General features: G+C 44.0%; 1 protein-coding gene across 1 annotated transcript in view; it reads left to right on the forward strand.

The window, feature by feature from the left end:
• Window positions 1-20938, forward strand: part of SLC35F4 (solute carrier family 35 member F4) — a 275316-nt gene that overhangs the window by 225084 nt on the left and 29294 nt on the right. The window contains exons 2-3 of the mRNA XM_075531797.1: window positions 8255-8440; window positions 18215-18515. Coding sequence (XP_075387912.1) covers window positions 8255-8440; window positions 18215-18515 — 487 coding nt within the window. The remainder of the gene's footprint in view (window positions 1-8254; window positions 8441-18214; window positions 18516-20938) is intronic.

Genomic DNA, 20938 nt, shown 5'->3' on the forward strand with positions numbered 1-20938 from the left:
TACATGCCTTTGTTAAAAGTTGCTCCGGACTCTCTCTCAAAACCCTGCCTGTGCCGCAGAATCTTCTGGACTCCAATGTCCCTTGGGAAGGAATTAATCTCTGCACTATCTGGACAAGTGAGGAGTCTTGGGGGAACAGTAAGATACACAGCAGACTGCTAACTGCCAGGTCAGCAGTTCAAAACTACCAGCTGGTCTGCAGAAGAAAATGAGGCTTTCCAATCAATATTTACAGTCTTAGAAACCCGCAGCGACAGAGCTCCTCTGTCCTGTAGGGTCACTGTGAGTCAACCTGAGAGCAATGAGTTTCATTATCTGAACAATTAACAGTCCTTATTTCCCACACTGCTGCATAGTGCCCCTTACTATTCTTAGATAGCCTTGTGAATATATATCACCTTATCACCCAAAGAAAATGGCTTGCTTCTTGCTAACAGTGGAAGCTCAGTGATACAGATGCGCTGAAGTGGGACGGCTCTGGGGAGAAGGGTTTGGAGGTGGATGTGCCTGCGTTCTCACCCTTACTTGGGCTCTCCGAGAGTCACTCTCTTCAGCTGTCTAAGGGAGACTGGAAAATCTACCCCACAGTATTGTGGTAAAGTTTGGAGATAATTCATTTGAAACTTTTGGTCACTGGTATGTGTTAAATAAGTGGCAGGTATTTTTGTTTTCTTTTGTACTGTAAAATAGATAACAGCGTTGTTCTCATTAGTTTTAAAACGAACTTTAAGCAGAAAAGATAAATTATATAAATGTATAAATTACTTCTTTAGCGATAACATGTGTAAGAGGGAAATATTATTTGTAATCTTTCTTTCAAAGGACTGTTGAACAACAGAGTAGTTCCGATTGAAATGGAAAGTTGGCATATTCCTTATGCGCTGTTCACTCTCCATGTTGACCACTTTCAGTAATTCTGGGGCAAAATGTTCACCTAAAACAGGAGTAGCCCCTGAGCGAGTTCTATACGGGCTTCTCTAAAAACCCAAAGAATGCTGATGATACAAGTTATCTGTCTACCGAGAGAATAATTGCTACCAATGTCATTCAGCAGAGTCTGAGCTGAAAGGAAAAAAAGCTGAAATTCAGTTGTTATACCATATTTATTATGTATTGATACTTATTTCCTTTCTTAAGATAAATTGTATAAGAGTTGTACGAGCTCCCAATAAAATGATTTTTAAAGGATAAATTGTGAGAGTAACTGTTACGGCTGCCCCCCAACTCTGAGTCACAATTTCAGAGTTACAATTGTGGTTTTGCTCTTTCTTGCTGTCAGTAACTCTAGCATCTTCCTAGAAAAGATCACAGATCTCCCAAAGAAACCAAGATACGAGAGATGCCTTGAAAATAACCAAATGAACGAGTTTGATCATTAAAATTTGGTGTGAACGGACATCCCCCACAGAAGGGTCATGGGGAGGAGACGAGCCAGTCAGGGTGCAGTGTAGCACCAATGAAACATACCACTTCCCCCGCCGGCCCCCATACACACACTACCATGACCCCAATTCTACCTCACAAATCCAGATAGACCAGAGCATGTACATGGGTACAGATAAGAGCTTGAAATACAGGGAATCCAGGACAGATAAAACCCTCACAACCAATAATAGCGTACCAATACCAGGAGTGTAAGGGGAAGGTGGGAGAAAGGGCGAACCAATCACAATGATCGATGTATAACCCCTGTCCCAGGGGGATGGACAACAGAAAAGTGGTGAAGGGAGATGTCCGACAGTGTAAAATATGACAAAATAATAATAATTTATAAATTATCAAGGGCTCATGAGGGAGGGGAGGGAAGGGAGGGAGGGGAAAAATGAGGAGCTAATACCAGGGGCTCAAGTGGAAAGCATGTTTTGAGAATTATGATGACAACATATGTACAAATGTGCTTGACCCAATGGATGGATGTATGGATTGTGATAAGAGTTGTACGAGCCCCCAATAAAATGATTTAAAAATAAATTTAAAAAAAGAGAGAGATGAACCCAAAATATAACCTAATCCTACAGGTTGTATCATGCTTAGTAACATAAACCACCACCAATCCTATCTCATTAGCACTTAATAGAGAATAGGACTTTCAACACTTACATAATTACATTAGCTTGCAAAGTAGAGGGTAATATTGAGAATCAAAGGTAGCACGATACTAAATATTTTTCAGAGAACACTGCTCCATCCATAACGGATGGTATTTTCTGTTGCTCAATCTAAAACTCTCTGCATGGTAAAGGCCCGTTCATCCTTCAAAGTCAACTTTGCCGTAACCTCCTTCAGAGCCTTCCCAGAGTCAGACCAACCACATCCCTCTCTCCCTTTCTTCTTGCTTCATAAACTCTCAGTTCACATTAAATTATGGGTAATTGGTTCCAAGCCTGACTCTAATACTGAGTTGACAGCCCCATGATACCATCAATTATGTAATCTTCATTTCTCTAACTCCTAACACAATACCTGTCCCATAATAGGGACTTAATCACAACTTGAATAAAATTGATTTGGAGAGCATGCAGACTCTAAGCAGTGCAAATGAAGATATCATATTCTATGCTTGGTCAAATATAAAAAGAAGCCAAATGGCCCTACTGCTATGGCTCAGGTAAGCAGATGTCTTCACAAGGGAGGGGTAACCATCTGGTCCTAGTTACTAATGAGAGGCTTCCAAGCTTTCACGCCTAATATTATCTACTCTCAATAAATAGTAAAGTCTGAGTGCTGTTCTCAAATAGAACTTGCAAGCCAACTTCTATCCAGGAACTTACTATGGCAGATAAAATAGAACATATGTATGATTTATTTATGATCCTTAGCTGTTTCCTGGGCAACACTCTGAATATTTATTTCTATCAGGACTGCCTTTATGTTAATGGAATGGTACACGCAGTATGGGGCAATGTCTTCATTTCCAGAATTGGGGATGATGGTTTCATGGCCTAGGCCCAGAACATGCCTCTGGGCCTAGCTCTGAAGTTTAAATTTTATCTCATAGGACACATCTTTCAATGTCTCCAGTGCCTGAACTGCCCTCAGGTCTCTTCTACAGACCAGCCAGTAGGAGACAGCTGGCACTAAGCAAGGGCTGCGAGCTTTATCCCACAGGGAATGTGAAGTACAGGTGCCAGCCAGGGCATGAGGATTCTGGGAAAATGAGGAAGCACATCTGTGCTTTATTATTTCAGGGCTTCCTCCTTTCCACTTTCAATTGACAAGTGCTCACAAAATGAAACCTAGTGACCTCCGAAAGACTGAGGAGGCAAACCTTATGCAAAGTCTGCGGTTCTCTAGGGGTCGTGACCCCTTTGGGGGGTTAAATGACCCTTTCACAGGGGTCGCCTAAGACCATCAGAAAGCACTTATTTCAGATGGTCTTAGGAACTGAGACACCGCTCCTCTGTTCTTCTCCAGGCGGGTCCGCCCACATGCAGATACGCCCACATACGAGTACCCTGTATGAAGACCGTTGCCCATGCTACATCATGCTTCCAGACAGAATTTCATTTATTTGTGATTAGAAAAAATATTTCACGATATATAATTACATATTATTTTTGCAATTAATCATTGTGCTTTAATTATGTTCAATTTGTAACTATGAAAATACATCCTACATATCATATATTTACATTATGATTCATAACATTAGCAAAATTACAGTTATGAAGTAGCAACAAAAATAATTTTATGGTTGTGGGGTCACCACAACATGAGAAACTGCATTAAAGGGTCATGGCTTAGGATGGTTGAGACCCACTGTGCAAAGTAAACTTTATTTTATTTTAGTTTTTTTAAAAAAATCATTTTATTAGGGGCTTGTACGTATGTATAATCCATACATCCATCCATTGTGTCAAGCACATTTGTACATTTGTTGCCATCACATTTCCAAAACATTTTCTTTCTGTTTGGGCCCTTGGAATCAGTTCATTTCCCCCCACCCCCACCCTTCCTCTATCATGAACCATTTTTAATTTATTAATTCTTTTCATGTCTTACACCAACCCCTGTCTCCCTTCACCCACTTTTCTGTTATCCGTCCCCCTGGGAGGGGGTTATATATAGATCATTGTGATCAGTTCCCCCTTTCTCACCCTACCTTCCCCTTCCCCTTCTCCTCCTGGTACCACTATTCTCATTGTTGGTCCTGAGGGGTTTATCTGTCCTGGATTCCCTGTATTTCCAGCTCTTATCTGTACCCACGTACATGCTCTGGTCTAGGCGGATTTGTAAGGTAGAATTGGGATCATGATAGGTTGGGGGGGTGGGGAGAGCATTAAAGAACTAGAGCAGTGGTTCTCAGTCTTCCTAATGTTGCGACCCTTTAATACAGTTCCGCAAGTTGTGGTGACCTCCTCAACCATAAAATTATTTTTGTTGCTATTTCATAACTGTAATTTTGCAACTGTTATGAATCATAATGTAAATACCTGATATGCAGGATGTGTTTTCATTGTTACAAATTGAATATAATTAAAGCACAGTGACTAATCACAAGAACAATATGTAATTATATATTTTGAAATATTTTTTCTAATGTCAAGTAAATGAAATTTTGTCTGGAAGCATGGTGTAGCATGGGTAACAGTCTTCATGCTGGGTACTCGTATTTGGGCATATCTGCATGGGGGCAGACCCACCTGGAGATGGATAGAGGAGTGGTGTCTCAGTTCCTAAGACCATCTGAAATAAGTATTTTTCGATGGTCTTAGGTGACCCCTGTGAAGGGTCATTTAATCCCCAAAGGGGTTGTGACCCACAGATTGAGAACCGCTGAACTTGAGGAAAGGTGTATGTTTCATCGGTGCTATACTGCACTCTGACTGGCTCATCTCTTCCTTGTGACCCTTCTGTGAGGGGATGTCCAATTGTTTACAGATGGGCATTGGGTCTTCACTCTGCACTCCCCCTCATTCATGATGATATAATTTTTTGTTTTGGGTCTTTGATACCTGATCCCATCAACACCTCATGATCACACAGACTGGTATGCTTCTTCCATGTGGACTTTGTTGCTTCTCAGCTAGATGACCGCTTGTTTGTCTTAAAGCCTTTAAGACCCCAGATGCTAGATCTTTTGATAGCTGGGCACCATCAACTTTCTTCACCATATTTGCTATGAACCCATTTCATCTTCAGCAATCATGTCGGGAAGATGAGCATCACAGAACACCAGGTTATTAGAACATAGTGTTCTTGCATTGAGAGAGTACTTGAGTAGAGGCCCAATGTATATCTGCTACCTTAATAGTTAACATATAAATATATGTACATAGATCTATTTCTATATTGTCATATATAAGTATATTTATACATGTATATGCCTTTATTTAGACCTCTATAAATTCCCCTTGCCTCCTATTTCTGTCCTCCATGTCCATAAAGTAAACTTTAAAAGGTACTTAAAATATACATAAGACCCCCAATAAAATCATTAAAAAAAAGAACTAGGAAGCAAAGGACATTTATAGAGGTCTAAATACAGGCATGTATATATGTAAATATATATAATGAGAGGGGAATAGAACTATTACTCATATCTATATGTTAAGAATTAGGTTTCAGATTGACATTAAGCCTCGACTCAAGTACTCCCTCAACACAAGAACACTTTGTTCTAACAATCCGGCATTCGTGATGCTCACCTTTCCGACATTATCACTGAAGACAAAGCGGGTGCATAAGCAAATGTGGTGAAGAAAGCTGATGGTGCCCGGCTATCAAAAGATATAGCATCTGAGAGCCATTGCTTCTCAAGATTTTAATTTGATTGCTTCATGTGATTATACAACCAATGTACAGCCTGATTATTGAATTCCAAGACCCCATTGATATTTCAAAATTTGCCTTTCACCATAGTCTCGGGACGTCCAGATCGATTGGCATAACATAATTCTCAAAGACAATGTTCGACATCCTACTCTGATGCATAGCAGCTGTCGTGTGAAAGCTTGGAAGCAGCCCTCTAAGCTGCACACATTGGTCTCTCTGAAGTAGAGTCCTAAAAGTGGAAAGATCCATAGAAAGAATTAGTCTAATGAACCACATAGACATCAATCTCCATAACCCTGGAACCACACTACATGGTGCCCACTGCTACTACTACAGGATCTGAAAGGCTCACATTAGCAGTCCTGAGTAGAGTAGAAGAAAAATGTGGACCAAAACTCAACATCATAAAAGTGATCAACTACTTACTGGTCAGCTGGAGCCTAGTGGGACCATGATATGGCCCTTAGTCACCATCCAGGTCCACGACAGAATTCACCCCCAATGCAGAATAAGATTTAAAAAGGCAGCATTCCCTGGAGGACAAAGTTGAGAGGCTGAGGAAAGAAGGCGGAGTGGAAACAGGAACCACAGGGAAGAAGTGGGGTCAGTGAGGGTATCCTGGGGAGATTGTTGGAGGAGTCTGACCAGACGGTGCCTGCATTGTTGAGTGCAAAACTGATCATTTGCCCTATAAACCTTCACCCCATTCACAACTTAAAGGTTTAAAAAATGCTTCTGCCTTCCATGTCACAGTGTCTCCCCCTCTCCCCACCTCAGTAAATCACCCATGAAGCAACTTTATTGGGGTGGTATTCTAGCTGGGGCAGGGCTGACTGCATTGTCTGAGGGTCAAAATGCAAACTGAAAAGTGGACCCCTACCCAAAACAAGCAATCGTATTGATAAGAACGGGGTGGGTCGGAGTGCAGACCCAAAGCCATCCGTAGATAATTGGACATCCCCTTACAGAAGGGTCACAAGGAAAAGACGAGCCAGTCAGGATGCAGTATAGCACTGATGAAACATACAACTTTCCTCTAGTTCTTTAATGCTTCCTCCCCACTCCTACTATCACAACCCCAGTTATACCTTACAAATGCTACACCAGAGCGTGTCCACTGATACAGATGAGTCCTCGACACCTGGAATCCAGGACAGATAAAGCCCCAAGGAACAGTAATTGGAGTAGTGATACTTTGAGGGTAAGAGGATGGTGGGAGGAGAAAGGAGAAACCTAACGCAATGATCAATGTATAACACCCCCTACCCCAGGGTGATGAACACAGAAACATGGGGAGACAGCAGATGGTGTAAGATATGGAAATAATTTATAATTTATCAAGGGATCATGAGGGTAGTGGGATGGTGGGGGAGGGAGAGAGAAAGAGAAAAAAAGAGGAGCTGATACCAAGGGCTCAAGTACAAAGAAACTGATTTGACAAGGCTGATGGCAACACATGTACAAATGTACTTTATACAATGGATGTATGGATTGTTATAAGAGCTGTAAGACCCCAATAAAATGATTTATTAAAATAAAGAAAAGTGGGCCCCTGTTGAAAAATCTCTCTCAGCCTGTTGTAGATGCTTGTTTGTTTGCTAGTTAGCATATGCTCCTTGTGGTTCTCATGTAGCTCAGGTACCGGAGATGCCTGCCTGTGACTCAGCAGGTGCTAGACTGAGATGAAGGAGTGGGCTGCAGAGAACCAGCCCGAGGAGGGAGCAGAAGACTCACAGAGACTCGCTCCCATCTTATTTTCCATTGCCCCTTCCGAAGTGCCACACAGATCGCAAATACAAAGATGAAATTTAGAATTTTTCAAGACGGCAGCTGTAGGACATTAGCCGTCATGCACAGGGCCTTCTTCTACGGATCACACCTGTGCACCAGCAGTGGCTGAGCCCCCGTGAAGTGAGCCCTACATTAGAAACGTATGGGACATTCATCAGGATGGGGCCGGGGGAGGGTCTTGGCTTGGGGAAAACTCTCAAGGCTGGATTTTCAGATCCACAAGACTCCACACAGCTGGATCTTAGGGGCGCATCTGATGGGAGAGTGTGCCCCGAGAGTGAATTTGAACAGCGATACTATTGGCAGGATTACCAGCTAGGATCCCAACAGTTCTCCCAAGGAAGAACAGGGTAGAAATAAGCATAAAACAGGCTTTGCTTTTTCTGAGGCCAACTAGTTGACTGTGCGAGCACTTCCACTGCAGAACGCATGCCGCGATCTGCTGGTGTGCAGTTCTAGTTTCTTGTTGAATCTGAAAAGATGCTTTATCTTAAGGACACAGACCTTGCCAAAGGAGCGTTTCCATTTCAGGGGCCCCTTTTCTGGGATTATAAGTGAGCTCAATGACTGTTCAGACGCGAGTGTGCTCCTTGCTGCCGTCTGCTTGTATTTCACGCCCATGGCATTGACAATCCCGCGCCAACTTCTCCTGCAAGTTCTCATGCTGACGTGAACTCTTTTTTCCCAGGTACCTCCTCCAGATCGTCAGTTACTCGGTGCAAGCCAGGAGCCAACTGCCCCAGTGCACTCAGCGGCATCAGTAGACAGCTGTCCCCTTTATCTGTCACTGAAGATTCTTCCGCTCCAATTCTTGAACTGCAGAGCCGAGGATCATCTGTTTGTGGCCATCACGTGGAGCGGCAGAACAGATCAGGTATGTTCCTCTCCAATAGCAGTGCCACGAGATAACCTTTGAACCAGCCAGGGAAGATCTCACCATTCAGGCCCAGAAGGAGGGACTCTGCACGGACACTTGTGAGTGGCCCTTTGGCAGGTGTATGAGGTGGGAGCAGTAGGAAGAAGGGAAATGTCTAAATACAGTCCATGATGTGATAGAGTGGAGAGACGGCCCGACAGGTGAAGAGTCCGCAGCTGGTGCAAAGGATTAACTCGCACTCAGCTGCTGATCGAAACAGAGGGCTGAGGCCTGGTCATCGCCTTCTGAAACATCAGCCAAAGAAAACTGTCTGTGGCACAGTGCTACTCTGACCCCCCGGGCACCCCAGGAGTTGGAGTTGAGTTGTCAGTGACTGGTTTTGTACCTGAAGAACTTGAGAGGTGACTAAATCATGCAACTAATGAAGTGGGAATGGTAGCTAGTTTTCTCAACTGCAAGAGATCCAAAGCCTGTATCTTTGATCCCAGCATTGACATGGCGTTAGAGCACATTCCCAGCACTAGTAAAATCACAGACACGGCTGGTGGCCTTGTCAGGACGATCAGCCCCTGGAGCACTTCCATTTTCCCCATTGGACTCCGCTGGCAAGGGGCTTCGCTTGCTCCCAGGCCCATCGTCAGTCATGATGGTCCTTTGAAACCTACAGCTTTCCCTGAATTCACCTGGACACTCACTCTCCCGCTCCGGGGTTATTGGACCTTGCTAGATAAATCCCATAACTCAGTCCTTGAGTTTCTGAATAAACGTATTGTTTCTAAATACAGCTGGACCCACAGGCTGCTTTTCAATGCATCACCCCAATGCAGGGGTGGATACCGTGCTGCCTTCTCAGAGAGTGCTCTGAAGCCCCCCCCCCCTCCCCCGCAAGCCCATATTCCCTTCCTCTCAGCTTATGACAGCACTTCTGTGCTCCTGCAAAGAGCAACATAAGCATAGGATAACAAACTCTTTCCTCCCTCCTTCCAAGTACCTGTGCACTTTGAGTCTCCCCATACCATCTTTGTGCTGCCCTCGTTGGCATGTATGCCTCTCTCCCTTGCTGATTCTAACCGGCTTCTGTGGTCCCTGCCTCCCCATCTCTTCCACCTGGAAGGAAGACAAAACAGATCAGAATGCTTCCGTGTGGGCTGTCACATGCTAAAATCTCTTTTATTTTTTATCTATAATAACAGTGGCGAAAACTCACCATCCTGTATAAGTGGGTAGTACAACCCAAGCAACCAACAAAAAGATCTTTAGGAAAACTGATTTCAAAAATACAAACGTGGCAATTCCCGGGATTTTCAGTTACTACTGGGAGAGTGGTAAGCCAAAGGGACAGGGAAAAAGTGAGCATGTCTTCTAATATCCTGCTAATTTAAAGAGAGGGTTTTCTTAATTATTGGTTTTTTTTCTAGTCAATTGACCAAGTTAGTGATTCTTTTTTTTTCTTTTAAAAATCACTTTATTGGGGCTCATACAACTCTTATCACAATCCATCCATCCATCCATTGTGGCAAGTACATTTGTACATTTGTTGCCATCATCATTCTCAAAACATTTGCTTTCTACTTGAGCCCTGGGTATCAGCTCCTCATTGTTACTCCTCACTCCCTGCCCCCCTACCCTCGTGAACCCTTGATAATTTATAAATTATCATTATTTTGTCATGTCCTACACTGTCTGATGTCTCCCTTCACCCACTTTTCTGTTGTCTGTCCTCCTGGGAGGGGGTTGTATGTAGATCCTTGAGATGGGTTCCCTCTTTCCAGCCCACCCTCCCTCCACCCTCCTGGTGTCACTGTTCTCATTACTGATCCCGAGGGGATCATCTGTCCTGGGTTCCCTGTGCTTCCAGTTCCTATCTGTACCAGTGTACATCCTCTGGTCCAGCCAGATTTGTAAGGTAGAATTAGGATCATGATAGTGGTGGGGAGGAAGCATTAAAGAATTAGAGGAAAGTTGTATGTTTCATCGTAGCATAGCAATGACTGGCTCGTCTCCTCCCTGCAACCCTTCCATAAGGAAATGTCCAGTTGCCTACAGATAGGCTTTGGGTCTCCACTCCGCACTCCCTCCCCTCATTCACAATGATATGATTTTTTGTTCTTTGATGCCTGATACCTGATCCCTTCATCACCTCTTGATCACACAGGCTGGTGTGCTTCTTCCATGTGGGCTTTATTCCTTCTCAGCTATATGGCCACTTGGTTATCTCCTAGCCTTTAAGACCCCAGATACTATATCTTTTGGTAACCGGGCACCATCAGCTATCTTCACCACATATGCTTATGCACCCACTTTGTCTTCAGCGATCCCGTTGGGAAGGTGAACATCATGGAATGCCAGTTTAATAGAACAAAAGTGTTCTTGTGTTGAGGGAGGCCAAATGTCCCTCTGCTACCTTAATACTAAACTTATAAATATATGCACATAGATCTATTTCCCCATCATCATATATAAATATATTTACATATGCCCTTGCCTTTATTTAGACCTCTATGGTTCTTTCCTCTATTTCCTTTTACTTTCTCTTTTCCCACTATCAGTCTTCATTTGGGTTTCAGTCATTCCTCTTGGTTACATTGCCATTGATCAAGCCCTATCAGACCTCCCACACCCTCCTCACCACCAATTTTGATCACTTGTTGTTCCCTTGTCCCTGGGTTTGTTAACACCCACTTCCTTTCCCCTAACTCCCCTTCTCCCATGTCCCCCTGGAACCACCGGTCCCATTGTTTTCTTCTCCAGATTGGCTATCCCACCTATCTTATCTAGATATACATGCATGTCAGTGTATACCAGCCCCATAACATATCATCATGGGTCCAGTAGGCACAATTGTACAGTGATAATAAGTAAAGGTTATAGTAAAGTCATAGAGAGCGTGAGAGATAAAGGAGAGATAGAAATAAAGGCATCAGATACATTTCATGGTAGCGTGCTCACCTCAGCCTCACTTGGTGGTCCACATGGAGCAAGAGAGAGATATTTATTGCTAACCAAGACTTTCATATTCTCTGGGGACATACAAGCCCCCAAATTACAGGTGACGACATATGTCACAGCAAAGGGCTGTCCTATAGGTAAACAGTAATGGGGGGGGTGGTGATCTAGGGGTATCCACGTAATAGGAAGAGGAGGGATTGGAGGTATACATGTGATAAGTTGGGAAGATCCTAGATTCAGGATGGCTGACTAACTTTGGATGTCACTGAGCCAGTTTGACCTGTTCTATGGCTCATTATAGATACCATTATCAGTAGGGTGTAAACCCCACCTACAGGAACCAAACTAATGGTCACAAGCCTTTAGGGAGAAGTAGCCCATTGTCCTTAAGAGCAAGGAGTGGGCCCCTCTTATGTTGGGCCCACACAGTAGTCTGGCAACTGACTGCCTTCAGAGGGTATAACTTGACGATCATTTACCATTTGCTGCAAGCAGTGCCCTAAGTCTAACATCTATTTGGGGGAGATGACTTGGGAGAAATCTTTCTGTTTCCCACATATGCAGAGATAATAATATGTGCAAAAAAACAAGGCAGAAAAACAAAGTAGCAAAACCAATGACAAAAAAGAAAAGCCTACAAATAGTTCCCGGTCTGTGTGTTGACCTGTAGGAGTGTTTTCCGGTGGAGTCTGATGGGGGGGTCATGCCCTGGCCACAAAGTCTATTTTTGGTTTTCCCTTGCTCTGCTCCCCTTGCTGTTCTGTTGCACGCCCTTAGTGTTTTACCTCGGTGTGCTGGGTCAGATCTGGCGCAATTCCCACACTGTGTCTCCAGTGTTGTCCCCCATAGGGTTATAGATCAGTGGGGATGCCGTGTCTCCTAGTGGGGTCAGCCATATGGTCCTCTCTGTACATTGGCTGCTCTGAGCAGGGATATTGTCCTCAAGGCTTGGTGGGCCAGGATGTGCTCCACTCTCTTCTTTCCCCTTCATTTGCTCCTATGTGCTCTGCTCAGACCTGTCCCTCTGCCTCTACTGTAGCTTCAGTGCTGTCCTCTGAAGTAAACTCTTCTGGGGGAGGAGGAGGGCAGTCTATGTAGTTGGGATTGGGTCCAGTCCCTCAGACCTTAAAGAAAGGTTTTGTTTAGATTTTTGAGAAAAAAGTTTTTCAAACAGATTTTTTAAAAATTGTGTCCTAACAACGAGGTGAAACCTGAAGCTAAATCACTTTTAAAAAAAAAAGTTAAAATGACATCTTCTTAAATCTTTGGAAAGTTTTCATTGGCTTGTATAAATGGAAGTAATATTCCAGTGCTGCCAGTTGTCTGTGGAACAGAATGTTCTGGCTAATTAAATGTGCTAGTTAATAGAGACTTGCTTTATCTATCAGACACAGATTATAACACTTGAAGGACCACACCGTTAAGTATCCTGGGACATAATTGACTGTCTTTGGTGACTCAGGAGGCAGCAGTTGGGAATGTTCAAGCGCACCACAGAGAGCAAGGAAGGGAGCATCACCGAGGGAGCAGCTCACCACACACAGGGGCTGAGAATTGTGCCACGTCACCCCAAAATGAGCCCCGGTGACAGATCTGATCACTGCTTGACTGATAAGGAAGCTGAGACTAAAATTAAGCAATGTATTCAAGGCCATAAGGCAACTGGGCTAGTTGAACCCATGCTTCCATATCCATCAGCGTGTATAACTCCAGTAACAGCTCAGACAAATGGATGGAATTTTTAGCAAATCAATACGAATCATATATAAAAGAACTCTCAATCAAGCAGGCTGTAAAGAGTCGTGTATAAAGAGCTCAGGGGGAAAGAGAGCTCCTAGCTCCCGATCTCTCGAGGCTTTGTGAAATGAAGAACTTGCAGTGCGGACAATATATGGAACAAGGAGAGAAGTCAATACTGTGGAGCAGCTGAGGTGACTTCTTGTTGCTGTTAGTTGTTGCTTCCCACTCACGGTAACCGTAGTAAGTGCAACAGAACGACACCCCGCCTGGTCCGGCACAAGGGCTTCTATGTGCGAGCGCATCGTTGCAGCCACGGCGTCGGTCCATTTGAGCAAGCACGGTGTCCATCCCCAGGCTGAATGCGCACGAGTTCTTTTTGGTACAGTGACTCCGTGTTCTTTTGATGTTTCCTGCATCATTCAATATTTTGTCATAGGAGTCCTTCACTGTTGCCACTTGAGGCTTGTTTTTTCTTCAGTTCTTTTGATTTAAGACATGCTGCTGGTGTCCTCAAAAACCACAGATGATGTCAGTGCAGGCATAGTCATCAAAGAAGGTGGCAATGAAGGCAGATCACACCTGAAAAGTATGCATACCATCTCTGTGGAACCATTCCTCCTCTGAGACAGTCCCTGAGAATAACGTAATGGCAGGAGTAGTAGGGGCTTGTGTACGCCTTCCCTTAAGTATCTCTTCACTCAAATTTTATACATGACTTCTATTTCTTTCGGGAGGTCTAAATATTTTTCTTGAAACTCTGAAAGTTCTAGTGCTTGAACAGAGATTTAATCTTGAAAGCTGTAACTAACCAAAATGAAGGTTCAGAATAAAAACATCAGATCCCTGAAGACATATTGTCTTGGGTTCAGTATCGTACTAACTCCACTTGGACAAATCTGGTTTTTCATCTGTAAAATGGGATGCTAATACCTATTTTAGAGGATAGTTTTGTTTTCTTTTCCTGACTTCTCAACATGAGTTTCCTACTCTACCCTCTTATTCATTGTAGTATATATTTAAAATTCGCTCTCTGCATAAGTAGCATGGTCACAGAAAATTTCCCCTCAACCCTCATAGGGTTCTAGTACAAGGGTGGAAAACTTTTTTCTGCCACGAGTAATGTGGATATTTATAATATTATTCACAGACCATACTGGTTAAACATTCTATTAACTCATGCCTAATGTGATGGCTGAAAGCCTTGGTGGTGTAGTGGCGATCCTCATGGCTGGCAGTTCAAAACCACCAGCAGCTCCTTGGGAGAAAGACTGGATTTTCTACTCCCATAAACAGTTTCTGTCTCAGAGACCCACAGGGGAGTCACTGTGAGTCAGCATTGACTCAAAGGCAGTGCATTTGGTTTGAGGTTTAACGTGATGACTGAGGTTGATACTCTTAGTGTGTGTGATATTGGCTAGTATTGATGATTTCTCAGGCCTTATAAGGCGTGGAGGCTGAACATTTCCCACCCCTGGTCTAGTAGAGTGTGCCTTTCTCCCACATTATTGTGTGTATTGGGTGCCTTTTCTGCTAGACTACGAGCTCAATGCTTTTTTTCCTTTCCTTTCTTTCTTTTTAAAAATAATTTTATTGAGGGCTCTTACAGCTCTTGTAATAACCCATACATCCATTGTGTCAAGCACATTTGTACATATGTTGCCATCATCCTTTTCAAAACATTTTCTTTCTACTTGAACCCTTGGTATCAGCTCCTCATTTTTTCCCTACTTTCCCCACCTTCCCTCACTCATGAACCCTTGATAATTTATCAAGTTTTATTTCCATATCTTATACCAACCGCTGTCTCCCTTCACCCACATTTCTGTTGTTTGTCCCCTGGGGATGGGGGGCAGTTATATGTCAACCATGGTGATCGGTTCCCCCTTTTTCCCCTCGCCTTCCCCCTACCTTCATGGCATTGCTACTTCCATTATTGTTCCTGCGGGTTTTATCTGTCCTGGATTCCTGAATTCCATGTGTTTCCAGTTCTTATCTGTACCACTGTACATGCCCTGGTCTAGCTGGATTTGTAAGGTAGAATTGGGGTCACGATAGGTGGGGGGGGGCATTAAAGGACTAGAGGAATGTTGTATGTTTCATTGGTGCTATATTGCACCCTGACTGGCTTGTCCCTCCCCTGTGACCCTTCTGTGAGGGGATGTCCAATTGTCTACAAATGGTCTTTGAGTCTCCACTCTGCCCTGCCCTCATTTACATCAGTATGATAGTTTTTTCTGGGTCTTCTCATGCCTGATTCCTGATCCCATTGACACCTCGTGATCATACAGGCTGGTGTGCTTCGTCCATGTGGGCTTTGTTGCTTCCCAGCTAGATGGCCATTTGTTTATCTTCAAGCCTTTAAGGCCCCAGACACTATCTCTTTTGATAGCCGGGCACCATCGAGCTCAATACTTTGACTGTTGAATCCTTAAAGCCCAACTAGCAAGCCAACTCCTCTAGAGTCTCCATAGATTTTGTTGGGGAGAAAAAAATAGATAAAAGAAAGCCAGTTTTAGTAGTGCGGGTAAGATATAGAAGTCATCTGGTGATTATTGTGTTCATAGTTCCTTGGTTTACATTCCCCAATGACGAGTCCCCATTCAAAGCTTGTTCCCCTCCCACTAATATGTTTCTACTAAGAAGCCAGGTTATACCTTCATGGTGTAGCAGTTTATGGACCAGTGGGGCAGTCATGCCTGGGATGTGAATAGTAGAAACACAACCAGCAAGAGACCAGGCAGTTTGTGAAAAGGTCCCATCTACTGCCACCGTGGAGTCAGTCGGATGCACCATTTTCTTAACCCCCAAGACAGACTTTGTGCCCAGAGGCAGGTTCCTGGAGACACAGAAGAATCTTGAAGAACAGCACTGCCTCTAATTCCCAGGATTCCACCATCTGTGTGTTCACAGTGACTTCTGCTTCGTTAACAGGCTGACAGGTGCATGGATTCATTATGTGGGGCCCGTTTCTCTGTCAGGGAGAAGACTGTTAGGAGCTTCACTTTTAGAGAATGTTACTCTCAAGAAAAATTGCTACTTTATTTTCTCCAAAAATTAAAAATATACATTATTGTGCTCTCAGAGACAATATTAAATAGTAATTTAGGAAATACTTTTTTATTCAGGATTTTCTTTTGTTCTTGGGACACATTTAATAGTCATCTTTGATATCTTTTTTATGTCTCTAATATAAAAACAAATATTTATTCTCCCTTTCTTTTTTATTTTAATAGTTTTATTGACATATAATTCATATATCATACAATTTAATGGTTCAGACATATTAGAAAGAACTGTACAACCACCACCACAATTTCAGAACATTTTCTTCTTTAATATACTCATTATCATTAACTCTCCACTTCCCCAAAGAAACTCTTACTCTAGTTACTATCTCTATAGATTTACTTACCTAGAATTCGCATAAACAAAAATATACCAAAACAAAGTGAAACCCCAACAACAATAACAAAATAATACGGAGAAAAACTTCATTCCAAAAGAAAGCAGAAAATAATAAAAAGTGAAACAAGTTTAAAATAGGTCAAAGGGAAGAACAAATGATACAGTGTCAATTTTAGCCAACTCGGATAGCAAGACTATTCACAGCCCTGGTCAGTGGTCAGACGGGTTCACTGGAGGCTCATCCACACACTGGGGACCCTGCAGATGGACTTGGGGCTTTCCCTGACATCACAGCCTTCTGCAAACCGTTCTCCCTTGCAGTGAAGCAATCTAGGGCTACTTTGGCAGGGCTCTGTTCATTCTCTGACACAGACCATCGAGCCACTCCAATTGGAGAGGTGACATTCCCAGGACAGAAGGGAAGAGCAAGAAAGCCGGTGGAGCCTAGAGATGCTTCTTAAAATTTTGCTGGGAGGTGGCTCACGTCACAAAGAAGGTCATGTGGCCAAGCCCATTTGGGCTAATCCGAGGACGAGGCCCCTGGTGGGTCAGTGACTGAGTGCAGTTCAACCGTGCTGGGAGGCAGAGGCCACTGTCATCGTGAAAATGCCGACTCGAGCTCAATACTCGGGCAGATGAGCTCCCCATAGACCCAACCTGAGCTGGCTCTGGGTGCAAGTATCTCTTCCTTGTTCCCTGACAGAAATGTCTTCCCTGGCTTTTGGAATGCTGATGAGAGTCTTTTCTTTCTGACTCATTATTTGTATTTGGGTCTTTATATTACTATTATTATATTCTTACCATCTTATTTTGAATTTGGTTTTTATTGGGTTTCCCAGTTTGGGACCCACCAGGGCAGTAGATGCGTAGTGATAATACCGGATATAGGGGTTGATAGGGGGTGCAGGAGTGGGAAGTGGGTGATAGAGAGGGAAGGGGGATTTCAGGAGAAGGAAATGCACAATAGCGGGGAGGTTGTACTAGAACTGAGTGTGATTGGACAACTCATTTTAAAGGTGGTTTAACCATGGGGGGTAGGGTTGTTCTAAAATTGATATGGTAATGATTGTACAATTATCCTTTACATGATTGAACAATTGATCTATTGTAGGTTATGCTATATAAATTATGTGCCAAGAAAACTGTAAAGAATTCAAAACAAATAAACAAGAAACCACTCAAACTCAGAGCCATCAAGTCGATGCTGACTCACAGCGACCTGATAGGACAGGGAACAACTGCCCCTGTGAGTTTCTGAGACTGTCACTCTACAGCAGCAGAAAGCCTCATCTTTCTCCCAAGAGGCAGCTGGTAGTTTCGAACTATGGACCTTGCCATTAGCAGCCGAATTCATAACCCACTATGCCATACAGCCTGGGAAATTCAATGGAGCAAATTTTCTCTGTCCTATCAGGTTCCTTGGAGCCCATCATGTCATCTAATACAGTTCATGAGCATTGCCACAGACTGGATAAGGACGTAAACACTTCCAATGCTTCCTGATCAGGGAGTTGGGAGGAAACCTCAATCCTAAAAGGAGGGGGAAGCAAGACAAAACAACAAATCCCACTGGCGGTTCCACCACCTGCCTCTTCTCTTCCAGCCATCATTTCAAGGAGCGGGAATGGTTGAGTGCTGCCTGATTTCCACACATGTGTGTCCCCTTTCTGTTTCCAGGGGACGAAGGAACACAAGCCACTCATCCCGAGAACAGCAGCCCAGAAAGCAGAATCCAGGCTCGCTGCCAGTCATGCACATCCACGGTTCTGAAGGCCATCTGGGGACTCTTGATCATCTTGTCAGTGTCCTCCTCCTGGGTCGGAACCACACAGATCGTAAAAATTACTTATAAGAACTTCTACTGTCCATTTTTCATGACTTGGTTCTCCACAAACTGGAACATCATGTTTTTCCCAGTCTATTATTCTGGTCATCTGGCCACCGCTCAAGAAAAGCAGTCTCCGATGAAAAAATTCAGGTAGGTTTCATGTTAAATGGCCAGCAACAGATGCTAAAAAGTCTCTTTTTTGGGAAACATGCATATTTTCATCTCTTTGGAAGACAGATTTACTTGAGGAATGTAGATGGACAAGACCCAAGGTTTGTAGTGAGAATTAGGCAGCGGAAGAGTTCTCCTCTTTAAACCAAGAGACAGACAGAGAAAAGCACAGAGGGAGTGTCTACCATGTGCTCGTTGCTGATCCTTTTGTGTATCTCATTCAATTATCCTCTGTAGTAACATCTGCCTTGTCAAGGAGTAGAATCACCCCCATGAGCCTCATGTGAACACATGAGGAAATACATTCCCCAAAATTCAATGAGTTGTCTGAGCTCACACGCTAATCAATAATAATAGAACCCAGATTTCAAGCCAGATCTCCCATCTACTTGTCTTTACAAATCATATTTTAACAGAATATTCCAGTGCCTCAAATCCAAGAAAATCTAATTTAATACGATGAATTCTACTAACACATATTTGCAGAGGGTCCCAGACTCTGTGGGACCCAACCACAACTGTAAACCCACTGCTAGAGTCATTCTCGTGGCCCAGGGACCCCATAGCTTTCTGAGTCTGTGAATCTTACGGAAGCAGACAGCCTTCTCTTTCTCCCCCAGAGCAATGGATGGGGCTTCAACCGCTGGCTCTCTGATTCAGCCCGATGTCTATCCCACGGCATGCTCAGGGCTCCTTCCAGGCAGATGACATGCTCTACTTTTGTGTCATGGGAGGTCTGGTTCTGGGATGCCTTACAAGATGCCACTCTTTGCTGACCAGGAGCGCGTGGGGCCTCGTCAGATTGCTGACAGGCCATACCAGCGGTGGGTTTGCTCAGTAGTCCCGTGCTTATAGCGGCTGCTGTGTACTAAACCAGCCTCTGCAGTCTTGCACCCTCGGGCACCTAGCAGGGCGAATGTCACAGCGCCCTGTCTAGCACTCAGGAAGAATAAGGCAGTCGTTGGAGCGGAGTTCCCTTGCGATCCAAAACTTATTGAAAAGGAAAAGGACCCCAGCACCGCCCCTCTGATGACCGAGGGCAGCAGTGGTGAGGATCGGAAAGGGGACGGATGGGAAAGGACAGCTCTTCACACGTGCTGCTTCCTCCTCCCGGAGTGGCAATAAATTTGGGGTGTAGCAGTCAAAATAGCCTCCCTTTCTTGCCCCTGGACCTGATGGAAAGGAAAGGCTATTGCAGCTGTTACATGATGAGACCATTCCAAGTACAAACCTAGCAAACACTAAACAAACGTATCTTTTAACTTCCATTTCCCATCAGGAGCCTGGAAGTGCACGGGAATATCGAAGCCATACCGTGAGCTGATTTCCTATTGGTGTTCGTGAAAACGCTAGTGCGGTTTTGAAAGGGAATCCACATGTTCTGGTTGGACGGAAAGAATGACACTAAGAACCTTTGTATTAGAAAGAGCCGTGTCCATCAATAGGCCTGATCTTGGGCATAGGGTTCTCTAATGACAAGATTCAGTACACAGTGATCCAGGAGCATGGCTATCAGGCTAAATTTCTCCCTATTTGAAAATACTCAGGACACTTGGTGATGTACGGGCTTAGGTGTCAGACTACGAACTGCAAGATTGGCAGTTCAGACCCACTAACCACTTCACAGGAGGCAGATGAGGCTGTCTGTTTCCATAGAGTCCAGTCTCCGAAACCCCAGGGATCACTTCTACTCGGTCCCGAGAGGTTGCTATGAGTTGGAAGGGCTCAGTGGCAGTGGGCTTTGTGGGTATTCACGGTGTGTGTATTCTATTTGAATACTGTTTATTTAGACATGCTGATAGACGGGGGGAGGCGGGGAATGAACCCTCTCACCAACACCTGAAAGCAAGGGATGTCAGTTGTGTTTAAGATAACACATGTACAAGAGGCTGCAGCTGACAGAAATGCCCGTGGAAATAAGCTTCACCCTCACCACACGTTTCCCATCAGACTAACTCTGAATTTAGCGGGACCTGGACTTTGACAGGACAGCGCTTCCTGTCAGTGCAGCTTGAGTGAAGTTGGCCATTTTTGAAACTGAATCAAAAAGCATAAAAACACTCTCTTTGAAGGGGATATTCTCCAGCGGCCCCTCTCCAAGGAGAGGTAAACATTGCCAGGGTACTCTGAGATCTTTGATCTCTTTTCCTGGGAGACTTATTAGCACCATCTGCCAAGAAGGGACTCCACTGGGCCTGCTCTTGATCACCCCACTCCCTGAATGTTCATGGGGAAAATAAACGCAGTGCGTGTGACTGGGAAATAGAAGTTTCCCCCTCGCACCCAACCCTCTATTTTCTTCTTTTCTCTTAAAGAGCATGAACGCATTTATAATTTCTTGTTATTCTGATCACTAACGTCAAATGTGTTTGTAGCAGAGTATCCATTCTGGGTAGTAAGGG

Source organism: Tenrec ecaudatus, chromosome 14 (genome assembly GCF_050624435.1).
Source record: "Tenrec ecaudatus isolate mTenEca1 chromosome 14, mTenEca1.hap1, whole genome shotgun sequence".
Taxonomy (NCBI): Eukaryota; Metazoa; Chordata; class Mammalia; order Afrosoricida; family Tenrecidae; genus Tenrec; species Tenrec ecaudatus.